This window comes from Salvelinus alpinus, chromosome 17, assembly GCF_045679555.1.
Source record: "Salvelinus alpinus chromosome 17, SLU_Salpinus.1, whole genome shotgun sequence".
Taxonomy (NCBI): Eukaryota; Metazoa; Chordata; class Actinopteri; order Salmoniformes; family Salmonidae; genus Salvelinus; species Salvelinus alpinus.
This window is the reverse complement of record NC_092102.1, coordinates 47,520,951-47,537,378: the sequence shown is the minus strand read 5'-3', so window position 1 is coordinate 47,537,378 and position 16,428 is coordinate 47,520,951. Positions and strand designations below refer to the sequence as shown.

Here is a 16,428-nt window from a genome sequence, read left to right as displayed (position 1 = left end):
CAATAATATAAATCACCATGTAAAGTGTTGGTCCCATGTTTAATGACCTGAAATAAAACATCCCCAAAAAGTATTTCTCTCAAATGTCGCTGTTATGCATTTTCCCTTTACCAAGATAATCCATCCACCTGACAGGTGTGGCATATCAAGAAGCTGATTAAACAGCATGATCATTACACAGGTGAACCTTGTGCTGGGGAATATAAATAGCCACTCTAAAATGTGCAGAATACAATGCCACAGACATATGAAGTTGAAGAAGAGTGCCATTGGCATGCTGAACACAGGAATATTCACGAGAGCTGTTGCCAGGGAATTTAATGTATATTTTTCTGCCATGTCGTTATAGAAAATAGGTCACCACTTCCAACCAGCCTCACAACCGCAGAGCATGTCTATGGTGTCATGTGGGCATGCGGTTTGTTGATGTCAATGTTAACATAGTTCCCCATGGTGGCGGCGCGATTATGTCATGGGCAGGCATAAACTAGGGACAACAAGTACAACTGCACTTCATCGATGGCAATTTGAATGCACAGAGATAAAGTGATGAGATCCTGAGGTCCATTGTCGTGCCATTCATCCGCCCACATCAACTTACGTTTCAGCATTTGAGCTCCCGAGTGGAGCAGCGGTCTCGGGCACTGAATCTCAGTGCAAGCGGCGTCACTATAGTCCCTGGTTCGAATCCAGGCTGTATCACATCCGGCCGTGATTGGGAGTCCTATAGGGCGGCGCACAATTGGCCCAGCGTCGTCCGGGTTAGGCCGTCATTGTAAATAAGAATTTAACTGACTTGCCTAGTAAAATAAAGGTTAAATAAAAAATAAATAAATAATTATAATGCATGTTGCAAGGATCTGTACACAATTCCTGGCATCTGAAAATGTTCCTGTTCTTCCATGGCCTGCATACCCACCAGATATGTCACCCATTGTGCATGTTTGGGATGCTCTGGATTGACATGTACGAAAGCGTGTTCCAGCCAATATCCATTAACTTTGCATAGCCGTTGAAGAGTGGAAAAACATTCCACAGGTCACAATCAGCAGCCTGATCAACTTTATGTGAAGGAGATACGTCGGACTACATGAGGCAAATGGTGGTCACACCAGATACTGACTGTTTTTCTGATCCACTCCCCTACCTTTTTTATTATGTGTCTTTGACCAACAGATGCATATCTGTATTCCCAGTCAAGTGAAATCTATAGATTTGCCTTTTCCCACATTTGTTATGTTGCAGCTGTAATGAATACTCAGGGAGAAAAAGGTGTAGATTCACGCGTAGAGCGTGGCAGGTGTTTATTTCGCCTTCGCAGAAGGCAGGATAGTGGTCGCAGGCAATGGTCATACACAGGTAGGCAAACAGGCAGGTGAATCAAAACGAGGATTGAAGGCTATAACAGGTTCTGACAAACGAGCTAGGAAAAGGCTCAGTAGAGTCAAAATGAAAGGTAGAATTGGCTTCCTCCTTCACTCATGCTGCCAAACATACCCTCATAAAACTGACTATCCTACCATCATTGACTTCTGCGATGTCATTTACAAAATAGTCTCCAACACTCTACTCAGCAAATTGGATGTAGCCTATCACAGTGCCATCTGTTTTGTCACTAAAGCCCCATCTACTACCACTGTGACCTGTATGCTCTCGTTGGCTGGCCCTCGCTACATATTCGTCGCCAAACCCACTGGCTCCAGGTCATCTATAAGTCTTTGCTAGGTAAAGCCCCGCCTTATCTCAGCTCACTGGTCACCATAGCAACACCCACCCGTAGCACGTGCTCCAGCAGGTATATTTCACTGGTCATCCCCAAAGCCAACACCTCCTTTGGCCGCGTTTCCTTCCAGTTCTCTGCTGCCCATGACTGAAAAGAATTGCAAAAATTACTGAAGCTGGAGACTTATATCAAATCAAATCACATCAAATGTATTTATATAGCCCTTCTTACATCAGCTGATATCTCAAAGTGCTGTACAGAAACCCAGCCTAAAACCCCAAACAGCAAGCAATGCAGGTGTAGAAGCACGGTGGCTAGGAAAAACTCCCTAGAAAGGCCAAAACCTAGGAAGAAACCTAGAGAGGAACCAGGCTATGGGGGGTGGCCAGTCCTCTTCTGGCTGTGCCGGGTGGAGATTATAACAGAACATGGCCAAGATGTTCAAATGTTCATAAATGACCAGCATGGTCAAATAATAATAATCACAGTAGTTGTCGAGGGTGCAGCAAGTCAGCACCTCAGGAGTAAATGTCAGTTGGCTTTTCATAGAAGATCATTAAGAGTATCTCTACCGCTCCTGCGGTCTCTAGAGAGTTGTAAACAGCAGGTCTGGGACAGGTAGCACGTCCGGTGAACAGGTCAGGATTCCATAGCCGCAGGCAGAACAATTGAAACTGGAGCAGCAGCACGGCCAGGTGGACTAGGGACAGCAAGGAGTCATCATGCCAGGTCGTCCTGAGGCATGGTCCTAGGACTCAGGTCCTCCGAGTGAGAGAAAGAAAGAGAGAAAGAGAGAATTAGAGAGAGCATACTTAAATTCACACAGGACACCGGATAAGACAGGAGAAGTACTCCAGATATAACAAACTGACCCTAGCCCCTCGACACATAGACGACTGCAGCATAAATACTGGAGGCTGAGACAGGAGGTGTCAGGAGACACTGTGGCCCCATCCGATGATACCCCTGGACAAGGCCAAACAGGAAGGATATAACCCCACCCACTTTGCCAAAGCACAGCCCCCACACCATATCTCCCTCACTAACTTTAAGCATCAGCTGTCAGTGCAGCTTACCGATCACTGTACCTGTACACAGCCCATCTGTAAATAGCACACCCAACTACCTCATCCCCATTCTGTCATTTATTTTTTGCTCTTTTGCACCCCAGTATCTCTGCTTGCACATCATCATCTGCACATCTTTAACTCCAGCTTTTCATTTCCAAATTTTCGCCACTATGGCCTATTAACCTTATTACGTTTGCAGACACTGTACATAGATTTTACTATTGTGTTATTGACTGTACATGTGTTTATCCCATGTGTAACTCTATGTTGTTGTTTTTGTCGCACTGCATCGCTTTATCTTGGCCAGGTTGCAGTTGTAAATGAGAACACAAGGTGTCTACAAGGTGTCAAAAGCATTCCATAGGGTTGCTGGCTAATGTTGACTCCAATGCTTCCCACAGTTGTGTCAAGATGGCTGAATGTCGTTTCGATGGTGGACCATTCTTGACACACACGGGAAACTGTTGAGCATGAAAAACCCAGCAGTGTTGCAATTCTTGACACATACCGGTGTGCCTGGCACCTACTACCATACCCTGTTCAAAGGCACTTAAATATTTTGTCTTGCCCATTCACACTCTGAATGGCACACGTATAAAATCCATGTCTTAATTGTCTCAAGGCTTAAAAATTCTTCTTTAGCCTGTCTCCCCTTCATCTACACTGATTGAAGTGGATTTAACAAGTGACATCAATAAGAGATCATAGCTTTCACCTGGATTCACCTGGTAAGTCTGTGTCACGGAAAGAGCAGGTGTTCTTAATGTTTTGTGCACTCAGTGTATGTGTTACTTTTCACACACACAATAGATAATATACAGTGCATTCGGAAAGTATTCAGACCCCTTGACTTTTTCACGTTACGTTACAGCCTTATTCTAAAATTTATTAAATCATTTTTCTTTTACAAACAATACCCCATAATGACAAAGCAAAAACGGCTTTTTAGAAATTTTGCCAAATGTTATAAAAAACTGAAGTATCACATTTACATAAGTATCCAGACCCTTTACTCAGTATTTTGTTGAAGCACCTTTGGCGGCGATTACAGCCTCGAATCTTCTTTCTACAAGCTTGGCACTCATGCATTTGGGGAGTTTCTCCCATTCTTCTCAAGCTCTGTCAGGTTGGATGGAGAGAGTCGCTACACACCTATTTTCAGGTCTCTCTAGAGATGTTCGATCGGATTCTTATTTTTTTTTTGATGCCTTTTTATCTTAGGGAAAATGCATAACAGCGATAGTGTTCAGTGTATTCCCCCAGGTGCTGCAGTGGGACCAACACTTTACATGGTGATTTATATTATTGTTCAGTGTATTCCCCCAGGTGCTGCAGTGGGACCAATACTTTACATGGTGATTTATATTATTGTTCAGTGTATTCCCCCAGGTGCTGCAGTGGGACCAACACTTTACATGGTGATTTATATTATTGTTCAGTGTATTCCCCCAGGTGCTGCAGTGGGACCAACACTTTACATGGTGATTTATATTATTGTTCAGTGTATTCCCCCAGGTGCTGCAGTGGGACCAATACTTTACATGGTGATTTATATTATTGTTCAGTGTATTCCCCCAGGTGCTGCAGTGGGACCAACACTTTACATGGTGATTTATATTATTGTTCAGTGTATTCCCCCAGGTGCTGCAGTGGGACCAACACTTTACATGGTGATTTATATTATTGTTCAGTGTATTCCCCCAGGTGCTGCAGTGGGACCAACACTTTACATGGTGATTTATAGTATTGTTCAGTGTATTCCCCCAGGTGCTGCAGTGGGACCAACACTTTACATGGTGATTTATAGTATTGTTCAGTGTATTCCCCCAGGTGCTGCAGTGGGACCAACACTTTACATGGTGATTTATATTATTGTTCAGTGTATTCCCCCAGGTGCTGCAGTGGGACCAACACTTTACATGGTGATTTATATTATTGTTCAGTGTATTCCCCCAGGTGCTGCAGTGGGACCAACATTTTACATGGTGATTTATATTATTGTTCAGTGTATTCCCCCAGGTGCTGCAGTGGGACCAACACTTTACATGGTGATTTATATTATTGTTCAGTGTATTCCCCCAGGTGCTGCAGTGGGACTAATACTTTACATGGTGATTTATATTATTGTTCAGTGTATTCCCCCAGAATGCAGTGGGACCAACACTTTACATGGTGATTTATATTATTGTTCAGTGTATTCCCCCAGGTGCTGCAGTGGGACCAACACTTTACATGGTGATTTATATTATTGTTCAGTGTATTCCCCCAGGTGATGCAGTGGGACCAACACTTTACATGGTGATTTATATTATTGTTCCGAGTATCCCCCAGGTGCTGCAGTGTCAAAACATAATTTCCCTCATCCCAATAGTTGCCATTTGGCTGTGTTGAGTGATTATTACATATTAATTTAAACAGTATTTCACTTCATTTAGATAGTCCCAATTCATATCTACAGAGAGTTACTAGAGTTAGTAAATGCACTGAACATGCTCATCAGCTGATACATAGATGGTCTGTAGACGCCAACTAAAATCTACTTGTGTTTCACTCTATTTGGAGAGTTCCAAGTCATACTTTATTTTTATTGTTTATTTTATTTAACCTTTGTTTAACTAGGCAAGTCAGTTGAGAACAAATTCTTATTTACAATGACAGCCTAGGAACTGACGGGCAGATCGACAGATTTTTTACCTTGTCAGCTCGGGGATTCAATCTAGCAACCTTTTGGTTACTGGCCCAACGCTCTAACCACAAGGCTACCTGCCGCCAGATAGTTACTAGAATATGCTCTTAAATTATAACTGATATGCAGCTGTGATGCTGCACAATTTATAGTCCAATATTTAAACTTATTTGGGGGAAGCGGGGATTGGGGCAAGTGTTTAAATTGTGCAGTATTTAGCAATCACAATATTCTGTTAGCAGCAGTTGTGATGTGCATGAGAGTGTGTGTGTGTGTGTTTGACTGCATGTGTGCTAACAAACACATTGGATGATTCTGATATTAAATAATAAATACATCATGATAAACAATGTGATTAGAAAGAGAACAACTCAACGTAATGATAATTAAAATATTTGTGAATTGCGTTAATATTATATCACATGGAAGTTTGATGCACTTATAAACTTGACTGGGGACATGGTGAAACAAAAGACAAATGGTTTATTATTCATGATATTAAGCTATAGTTACATAACATAGTTTTTTATGGTAAATTTGGGTCTAACCATATATTAAAACATTTTGCAGTGAATGTGGTTCAATAATTCACACAAAATACACTACCGGTCAAAAGTTTTAGATTACCTACTCATTCAAGGGTTTTTCTTTATTTTTACTATTTTCTGCTTTGTAGAATAATAGTGAAGACACCAACACTATGAAGTAACACATATGGAATCAAATGGTTGAGGTCAGGGGATTGTGGACTCTTCTTCTTGGTGAAATAGCCCTTACACAGCCTGGAGGTGTATTGGGTCATTGTCCTGTTGAAAAACAAATGATAGTGCCACTAAGCTCAAACCAGAAGGGATGGTGTATCGCTGCAGAATGTTGTGGTAGCCATGCTGGTTAATTGTGCCATGAATTCTAAATAAATCACAGACAGTGTCACCAGCAAAGCACCCCCATACCAAAACGCCTCCTCCTCCATGCTTCACGGTGGGAAATACACATGCAGAGCTCATCCGTTTGTCCACAATGCGGCGGTTGGACGCAGCGGTTGGATCCAAAACCTCCAATTTGGACTCCAGCCCAAATGACACATTTCCACCAGTCTAATGTCCATTGCTCAGATTTCTTGGCCCAAGCAAGTCTCTTCTTCTTATTGGTGTCTTTTAGTAGGGGGTTATTTCGACCCTGAAGGCCTGATTCACACAGTCTCCTATGAAAAGTTGATGTTGAGATATGTCTTTTACTTGAACTCTGTGAAGCATTTATTTGGGCTGCAATTTCTGAGGCTGGTAACTCTAATAAACTTAGACCCGCAGCAGAGGTAACTCTGGGTCTTCCATTCCTGTGGCGGTCCTCATGAGAGCTAGTTTCATCATAGCGCTTGATGGTTTATGCGACTGCACTTGAAGAAACTTTCAAAGTTCTTGAAATTTTCCAGATTGACTGACATTCATGTCTTAAAGTAATGATGGACTTTGGTTTCTCTTTTCTTATTTGAGCTGTTCTTTCCATAAAATGGACTTGTTCTTTTACCAAATAGGGCTATCTTCTGTATACCAACTCTACCTTGTCACAACACAACTAGTTGGCTCAAACGCATTAAGAAGGAAATCCATTCCACAAATTAACTTTTAAGAAGGCACACCTGTTAATTGAAATGCATTCCAGGTGACTACCTCATGAAACTGGTTGAGAGATTGCCAAGAGTGTGCAAAGCTGTCATCAAGAAAAAGGGTGGCTATTTGAAGAATCTAAAATCTATTTTGATTTGTTAAACACTTGTTGGTTACTACATGATTCCATATGTGTTAGTTCATAGTTTTGATGTCTTCACTATTATTCTGCAATGTAGAAAATAGTCAAAATAAAGAAAAACCCTTGAATGAGTAGGTGTTCTAAAACTTTTGACCGGTAGTGTATGTGTTAACATGTTATGGGACACAAAGGCACCGTATTCTAAGAATGACCCTCCTGTTGTTATACCCTCTGAGACAGAAAGAAAGACCTGAGTCAACTGGGTTCAATTAGAATCACTCAAAGTTTATCATAATAACAGAAAGACCTGAGTCAACTGGGTTCAATCAGAATCACTCAAAGATGATCATAGTAACAGAAAGAGCTGAGTCAACTGGGTTCAATCAGAATCACTCAAAGTTTATCATAATAACAGAAAGACCTGAGTCAACTGGGTTCAATCAGAATCACTCAAAGTTTATCATAATAACAGAAAGACCTGAGTCAACTGGGTTCAATAAGAATCACTCAAAGATGATCATAGTAACAGAAAGACCTGAGTCAACTGGGTTCAATCAGAATCACTCAAAGATGATCATAGTAACAGAAAGACCTGAGTCAACTGGGTTCAATCAGAATCACTCAAAGATGATCATAATAACAGAAAGAGCTGAGTCAACTGGGTTCAATCAGAATCACTCAAAGATGATCATAATAACAGAAAGAGCTGAGTCAACTGGGTTCAATCAGAATCACTCAAAGATGATCATAGTAACAGAAAAGGCACACAAAGAATTATTTAATTCTATCACTGTACTTATTATCTCTCCTTTGTGGATACCCTCGCTGAAGTGTAAGTCACACCGGTGTAGACGCCCTTGGATGGGAAGACCAGCTGACTGCCATTCATGCAGGTGACTTTCACGTTGGCCTCGTAGTCGAGGTCGATATTTGCTCTCCCCACTGTGACCTCAACATCCATGGTCTTCCCTGGCGGGATCTTCAGGTTGATGGTATCCGATTCTGTTATGGTCTCTGTCTTCTGCAGGCTGGTGGAATGCTCCACTCCCACGGTCAAGCTGAACCCTGATGTCACCTCGACCAGATCTGGGATCCCTGCTTTGACCGACACACTCAAGGTGGATTCTATCTTGTTGCTGACGGACCAGGAGGAAGTCTTGGTCAGGGTCTTGCTGTATGAAATGGACTCTTCTTGAACCAAGGAGGTGTTGTTGTGGTGAGACAGAGATTTCACATATTCTGGGCTCACCTAAAATAAACACACACACACACAGACACACACACAAATATACAAATTGTTCAGACAAGACAAAGACAATTTAAGAACTAGTCATCAGTGAGGAACTGATCAATTAATTTTTAGAAAGCCAACAATAATAACTAGTGTGTGTGTGTATGTGTGTCTACTGTCCTAGAAATGAGATGCCTGATGAATATCGACCCCCATATTGGATTATATGTTTTAAAGTGGACAGCCCCCTTAATGTTAGAGCATCGGTCGAGTTTTCCTGAGCCGTCTACACACATCTATAAAGAGCTCACCTGGGGTTTGAAGAGGGACAGGGTGGGATACCTCATGTCGGTCAGCACGGACGACTTGATGTTGTTGATGAAGAGGAAGCCCATGCAGTCGATGTCCGAGCCAGACCTGCCCTGCAGCCCCAGGCAGATTCCGGACCCCACATTGATGGTGTACTCAGTCTTCAGTCCCCAGCTGGTCATTTTTTCAAAGAACTCCCTGTTCTCACTCGTCGTGAACTTGATGGCACCCAGACGTGTGCCGGCGCCGTTACCCCACAGAGACAGCTTGGTGATGCGCTCGCCGAGTTTGAACTCAAACTCTTTGAAAGTGTTAGCCTCTCCAAAGGTCGCAACGCGGCCGTCGGTAAGCTCCACCCGCACAGCTTTCACCTGCCAGCCTTCCACCGCCACTCCAATCTTCTTGAGGGTGGCACCGTTGTTCATGCCGTGGAATTCAAATGCACTGCCTCCTTGACCACCTATAAGTTCCAGTGTGGTTGCCATGTTGAGTGTGTGTGTGTGTGTGTGTGTGTGTCAAGTAACCTAGAAAATACAAATTTGTACACATAACTTCAAGCTTAAACTCAAAGGAGATCTGATTCAGACATTCAAAGTACCAAAAGGAAATTAAAGAACAAGATATAAGGATCAAACGATAACCAAGGGATATAATGACTTATAATGACCCAGCACCTCCCCACTCTACCTCCTGCTGTTTGTTCCTGATCAACACCATGGAGTCCCTCTCCTACTCCCAGCACCTCCCCACTCTACCTCCTGCTGCTTCTTCCTGATCAACACCATGGAGTCCCTCTCCTACTCCCAGCACCTCCCCACTCTACCTCCTGCTGCTTCTTCCTGATCAACACCATGGAGTCCCTCTCCTACTCCCAGCACCTCCCCATTCTACCTCCTGCTGTTTCTTCCTGATCAACACCATGGAGTCCCTCTCCTACTCCCAGCACCTCCCCATTCTACCTCCTGCTGTTTCTTCCTGATCAACACCATGGAGTCCCTCTCCTACTCCCAGCACCTCCCCACTCTACCTCCTGCTGTTTCTTCCTGATCAACACCATGGAGTCCCTCTCCTACTCTCAGCACCTCCCCATTCTACCTCCTGCTGTTTCTTCCTGATCAACACCATGGAGTCCCTCTCCTACTCCCAGCACCTCCCCATTCTACCTCCTGCTGTTTCTTCCTGATCAACACCATGGAGTCCCTCTCCTACTCCCAGCACCTCCCCACTCTACCTCCTGCTGTTTCTTCCTGATCAACACCATGGAGTCCCTCTCCTACTCCCAGCACCTCCCCACTCTACCTCCTGCTGTTTCTTCCTGATCAACACCATGGAGTCCCTCTCCTACTCCCAGCACCTCCCCACTCTACCTCCTGCTGTTTCTTCCTGACCAACACCATGGAGTCCCTCTCCTACTCCCAGCACCTCCCCACTCTACCTCCTGCTGTTTCTTCCTGATCAACACCATGGAGTCCCTCTCCTACTCCCAGCACCTCCCCACTCTACCTCCTGCTGTTTCCTCCTGATCAACTTGGTGACTTGAGTAATGAAACATATTGTTGTGTAAGTGAGCACGTCTCTATGCATTGTAAATTTAATTCTGATGTTGCTATAATTACAATTTATAGTACAAATGTTACAGATGCTACATCAGAATATAATAACCTGCCCTATAATGATGAGTATGAATGTAATAGATGCTCATCAGAATATGATAACCTGCCCTATAATGATGAGTATGAATGTAATAGATGCTCATCAGAATATGATAACCTGCCCTATAATGATGAGTATGAATATAATAGATGCTACATCAGAATATGATAACCTGCCCTATAATGATGAGTATGAATGTAATAGATTCTACATCAGAATATGATAACCTGCCCTATAATGGTGAGTATGAATGTAATAGATGCTACATCAGAATATGATAACCTGCCCTATAATGATGAGTATGAATGTAATAGATTCTACATCAGAATATGATAACCTGCCCTATAATGATGTGTATGAATGTAATAGATGCTCATCAGAATATAATAACCTGCCCTATAATGATGAGTATGAATGTAATAGATGCTCATCAGAATATGATAACCTGACCTATAATGATGAGTATGAATGTAACAGATGCTCATCAGAATATAATAACCTGCCCTATAATGATGAGTATGAATGTAATAGATTCTACATCAGAATATGATAACCTGCCCTATAATGATGAGTATGAATGTTATAGATTCTACATCAGAATATGATAACCTGCCCTATAATGATGAGTATGAATGTAACAGATGCTCATCAGAATATAATAACCTGCCCTATAATGATGAGTATGAATGTAATAGATTCTACATCAGAATATGATAACCTGCCCTATAATGGTGAGTATGAATGTAACAGATGCTCATCAGAATATAATAACCTGCCCTATAATGATGAGTATGAATGTAATAGATTCTACATCAGAATATGAGGTGTTTATGGTGCTGAAACTCACCTCTCCAAACAAAGTTTCTGCTTTGAAATATCTGAAAGAGTAAAGATATAATTGAATTAATATAGAACAATAATCTTTAAGACAGACTGCAGTATTCACAGGTATGCATTAAAATTATTTGACACCATCTAATATATAACAGGGTCTGTCAACCTTTTAAAATATACAGTATGTCCAATTGAATCTAACATTCATATTTAGTCAAGAAATTCCTAAAACATGACTGTTAATAATTAAAACTTCATTTCTGGATGTAAATCGAAACTTTACCTCGATTTCAAATGGTTTCAGAAAGGTGAAGTATTTTATTTTACCGGACTTTAACAATTTAGAATCTGTAATTTCAATACTAGTTGTGTTAGTCAAATCAAGATGAAAAGGAAAGTTTGGTATAAAGCACTACACTCAACAGTCTACTTTATAGGAACAACTAAACATCATACTGTCATACCACATCTGCATACCTGAGTCAAATGAATCCTTGTAATAATATAGTATAAATACAACATGAACATGCAACAAGAAATATGTGTCACGCCCTGGCCATAGAGAGGCTTTTATTTTCTATTTTGGTTAGAACAGGGTGTGACTAGAGTGGGCATTCTATGTTTTATTTCTTTGTTTTTGGCCGAGGGTGGTTCCCAATCATAGACAGCTGTCTATCGTTGTCTCTGATTGGGAATCATACTTAGGCAGCCTTTTTCCCACCTGTGTTTTGTGGGTAGTTGTTTTCTGTTTTGTGTCTGCACCTGACAGAACTGTTTTGTTCTACTTTATTATTTTGTTTCAGTGTTCAGTTTGATTAAATATCATGAACGCTTACAACGCTGCACCTTGGTCTCCTACTACTTCATACGACGAGCGTGACAATATGAATAGCTAGAGAAACCTGTGTTTAGTCACTCACCTGAACACACATTACACAGGATCAGCAGAGCAGGCCAACATCCACCATGTGAAAACAAAAACAATAGCAGGCCAAAGTGAACAATGTGAATACAAAAACATCATGTCATACATATTGATTAACTACAAATGATGACCAATAAGTCAACTGTTTCATCATTTAGGTACCGTTTGTTCCCTGAAATGGGCAGTTAATTAGTAATAAAATCAACCTTAGTTATAAAATATTTTTTCACTTAGCAAGATGAGTTGGTTAAGATTTTTTTTTACTGACATACAACGCTTTTGCATGCCTCAGTTTCAAAGATGGATGTAGATTCTCTAATTTAAGTAAGCTTTCATGTTAAAGCTGCATTAGGTCATAGTTATTTTTAACAATTTCTTGAAATTGTCATCACACACTGTCAGCTATCAGTATGTAAAATGTTCTGAGAGAAGATCCAGCTTCTTTGACTGCCCTTCACTCTGCAATCACTCTGAAATATCATTCCAGACAATCGTGTCCCTAGTAGGGATGCACCTAATATGCACAAATAATTAGATTTAAACAGATAAATATACATGATTAATTATATCAATTTCATTATTTGGGATTTATTAACAGTTATGTCTGCAGGCAGAAGGCACAGAAAGCGAACAAGAGTGTGTGAGAGAGTTGAGTCCCTCCCCTCCTGTTCAGCTGAGGCAGGGTCTATCGCTGCACACAGAGGAGCAGAAGTTGGAGCCAGTTAAATGTTTGTTTGTTGGTAACATTCCTGTTCATGCATTCCATTTATATTATGGATAATAAAGTTGGTAAAGTGACTGAACAAAGCCTGTTTTTTGTCGAGATAGCACCAGTCACCTACTTTGAAAATTGGCAACTTTCCAGTTGACTTGATGGACTATTGCTAGCAAAGTCTGCTTTCTACACATACCTACTGAAGCTTTAACAGAGCAAAATTGCTTGCATGAAGAATTTCCTCTCTCAGTTCACCTTTCCCTGCAGTTCAATAATTTGGAACCTGACATTTCAGCACCCAATGCTAGATTTGTCAATCAGTGTATTCAAGATGAAGAGACAGCTTGATGTAAAACACTACACTCAACAGTCTACTCACCTCACATTAAACATCATACTAACATCATACTTTTGAATTCAAAACAGAACAATAGGAGGCTGAAGTCAACCATGTGAAAACAAGGCCACAGTTAACATGTCGTCCCCCACGAATGATGCACCGCCTCCTGGGCCAATTGACTTATTGTGTGTTACTAACAAATTGCAGTTAATTACCATAGCCCCCATCTTGGGCCAATTAGTGTCATTTTGTAAATGACAAATCTGTATGGCAAGACGAATCATTAACCCAAGCTTTGTCAAAATCAGCCCAGTGCTCCCAGTGCTCTCTGATATATCTTGTTTTACTAACTTACAAGCAAACATACGAACGAACGGACAGAGAAAGATCCGTAGTCCCCTCCCCAATTTCATCGTGGGGGACAACAAACCCATACCATGCTTGTTTAACTAGACTTTATAACTGATTAAGCAACTGTTTCAGAATATCCTAAGCATTTGTTCCCTGAAAGTTTTGTTCATTTGTTGGTCAAAATAAAAACATAGATTTCAAATATTTCCTCATATAGTAAGATTAGTTATTTAGAGACATTGTGTACTTACATAGAATGATATGCAGGCCTCAGTGTTAAGGATGACTATAGAAGATCTTGATGAAAGAAAACTGATAGGTCTGATTCAATATGCAATAAACCTGTTTAAGAGTCAAGACTCAGAGTGAAGTTGCAACAGCGGAATATGTGTCTCTGGAGAGGAGAAGCATTCTTTCATATAGCAGCAAAACTCCTCCCACTTCCATAAAATTATGTACATCAGAATTTCCACAGAACCTTTCACCCTGAATAAACATTGTATTGTGCTTATCATGACAGATGTGTTTTGTGGAAATTGAACACCAGGGACTCCTTTAGTCCATATTAAATGATTAATTCTATATTATCACTTAACTGGAGAGGTTAAAACAAACACGTACAAAGTACAAGTCTGCCACAAGCTCTGCTAGGGAGGTCCTTCAGTTCTCTTATATACTGCTACACATTAAGAAACAAAAGAAACGACATGGGCATGGTTCATAGGGTTGGTTACTGCAGGTAACTGGCTGTTATATCACACTCCCAATCACAGCCAGATCTCTTTGCACTGACATGCAGTGCCTTAGACCGCTGCGCCACTTGGGAGCCTAACCTTCCTTCCTTGCTAGTTGACTACAGTAGGAAGATGTCTTTTACCAAGGCAACATGACTGTAAACTTCACGGAAGCATTTAGGGAAATGTTCCATCAAAATGAATCATATATCAATATAATTTACATATTTTGCTCCACATTTTTTTCAACACTTAAGCCTATGGCTGTAGCTCAAACAGTTCACGTCTGTGTATTACATGGAAGATGAAAATCAATAATAAAAATGAATGTGTAATGAACACGAGGAGAAATAGGGAGCTGGTTTCAAGCGCAGGGCGTAGCAGGTGTTTATTGAAAAGGACCACAGGGGGAGGCAGGTAGCCTGGTCCAGGGGCAGGCAGAAGGTCATACACAGAAAGTCCAAAGGCAACAGTACAGGCAGGGAAAAGGCTAGTAATGTAGTCCGGGAGGTCAAGGCAATAGGTAGATAACAGGTAATCCAATAGACTAAAGTACAGGCAGGGACTAGGCAAAAAGACATCATTAGTGAGGCAGGAAAATACTATCATTCACAGGAGGAGTAATTTACGGGAAAACCAGTAATCTGATGGACATGTGTCACAAAACAAGTAATACGTCACAGTGACGGGGTGCAAAGAACTTAACTAAATAATGTGTGATAATGACATACAGGTGTCTGAACAGGTGATTAGAATTCAGGTGATTGGGATCTGGAGAGTGAGCTGCGTTCAGGGGATCTAGGTGTTTGAGAGTGTGAGCTGGAAAGTGGTCTGGAAAGTGAGCTGCGTTCAGGGGATCTCCGTGTTTGAGGGTGTGTGTTGAAAGCAGACGTTACAATGTGTAGGCTAATGTTAAGAGGAGACCCTAATCTGTACCTACATACCTCAACCAGAAGCCATGGATTACAGGCAACATTCGCACTGAGCTAAAGGGTAGAGCTGCCGCTTTCAAGGTGCGGGACTCTAACCCGGAAGCTTACAAGAAATCCCGCTATGCCCTGCGACGAACCATCAAACAGGCAAAGTGTCAATATAGGGCTAAGATTGAATCATACTACACCGGCTCCGACGCTCGTCTTATGTGGCAGGGCTTGCAAACTATTACAGACTACAAAGGGAAGCACAGCCGCGAACTGCCCAGTGACACAAGCCTACCGGACGAGCTAAATTCCTTCTATGCTCGCTTCGAGGCAAGCAACACTGAGGCATGCATGAGAGCATCAACTAGGGCAGCTCATGACTGAAGGGCAGCTCATGACTGGAGGACGGCTCCTGACTGGCGGGCGGCTCTGGCGGCTCCTGACTGGCGGGCGGCTCTGGCGGCTCCTGACTGGTGGGCGGCTCTGGCAGCTCCTGACTGACGGGCGGCTCTGGCAGCTCCTGACTGACGGGCGGTTCTGGCAGCTCCTGACTGACGGGTGGCTCTGGCAGCTCCTGACTGACGGGCGGCTCTGGCAGCTCCTGACTGACGGGCGGCTCTGGCGGCTCAGGACAGACGGGCGGCTCTGGCGGCTCAGGACAGACGGGCGGCTCTGGCGGCTCAGGACAGACGGGCGGCTCTGGCGGCTCAGGACAGACGGGCGGCTCAGGTGGCACTGGACAGATGGGCAACTCAGGCGGCGCTGGACACACGGGCGGCTCACGCGGCGCTGGACAGACGGTTTGCTCAGGTGGCGCTGGACAGACGGGCGGCTCAGGCGGCGCTGGACAGACGGGCGACTCAGGCAGCACTGGACGACTCAGGCAGCTCAGGCGGCGCTGGACAGGAGGGAGACTCAGGCGGCGCTGGACAGGAGGGAGACTCAGGCGGCGCTGGACAGGAGGGCGGCTCAGGCCTGCCGAGGCGCACTGTAGGCCTGGTGCGTGGTGCCGGAACTGGTGGTACCGGGCTGGGGACAAGCACCACTGGGCGAGTGCGGGGAGCAGGAACAGGGCATACTGGACCCTGGAGGCGCACTGTAGGCCTGGTGCGTGGTGCCGGAACTGGTGGTACCGGGCTGGGGACACACACCTCTGGGCGAGTGGTGCGGGGAGCAGGAACTGGAGGC

The 16,428-nt window shown here is 43.0% G+C and overlaps 2 protein-coding genes across 3 annotated transcripts in view; both read right to left on the bottom strand.

Annotated features, from left to right (window-relative positions):
• The window catches only part of LOC139543080 (aerolysin-like protein), a 75,437-nt gene extending 61,495 nt beyond the window's left edge, over nucleotides 1-13,942 (bottom strand). The window contains exons 1-2 of one of the 2 annotated variants that reach the window (XM_071349226.1): nucleotides 13,838-13,942; nucleotides 11,269-11,299 (exon numbers count right to left, since the gene is read on the bottom strand). The gene's annotated coding sequence lies outside the window, so the exon portion shown is untranslated. Of the gene's footprint in view, nucleotides 1-11,268; nucleotides 11,300-12,091; nucleotides 12,176-13,837 lie in introns of those variants that run through there. The other variant, XM_071349228.1, reaches the window with a different exon arrangement.
• On the bottom strand, nucleotides 5,943-13,945 carry LOC139543078 (aerolysin-like protein). Its single transcript, XM_071349224.1, has 4 exons — nucleotides 13,838-13,945; nucleotides 11,269-11,299; nucleotides 8,771-9,292; nucleotides 5,943-8,477 (listed from the first exon to the last, which is right to left on the bottom strand). The coding sequence occupies exons 3-4, from the start codon at nucleotides 9,251-9,253 to the stop codon at nucleotides 8,028-8,030; spliced, it is 933 nt and encodes a 310-aa protein (XP_071205325.1). The 5' UTR covers nucleotides 9,254-9,292; nucleotides 11,269-11,299; nucleotides 13,838-13,945; the 3' UTR covers nucleotides 5,943-8,027.
• Between the last annotated feature and the right edge of the window lie 2,483 nt (nucleotides 13,946-16,428).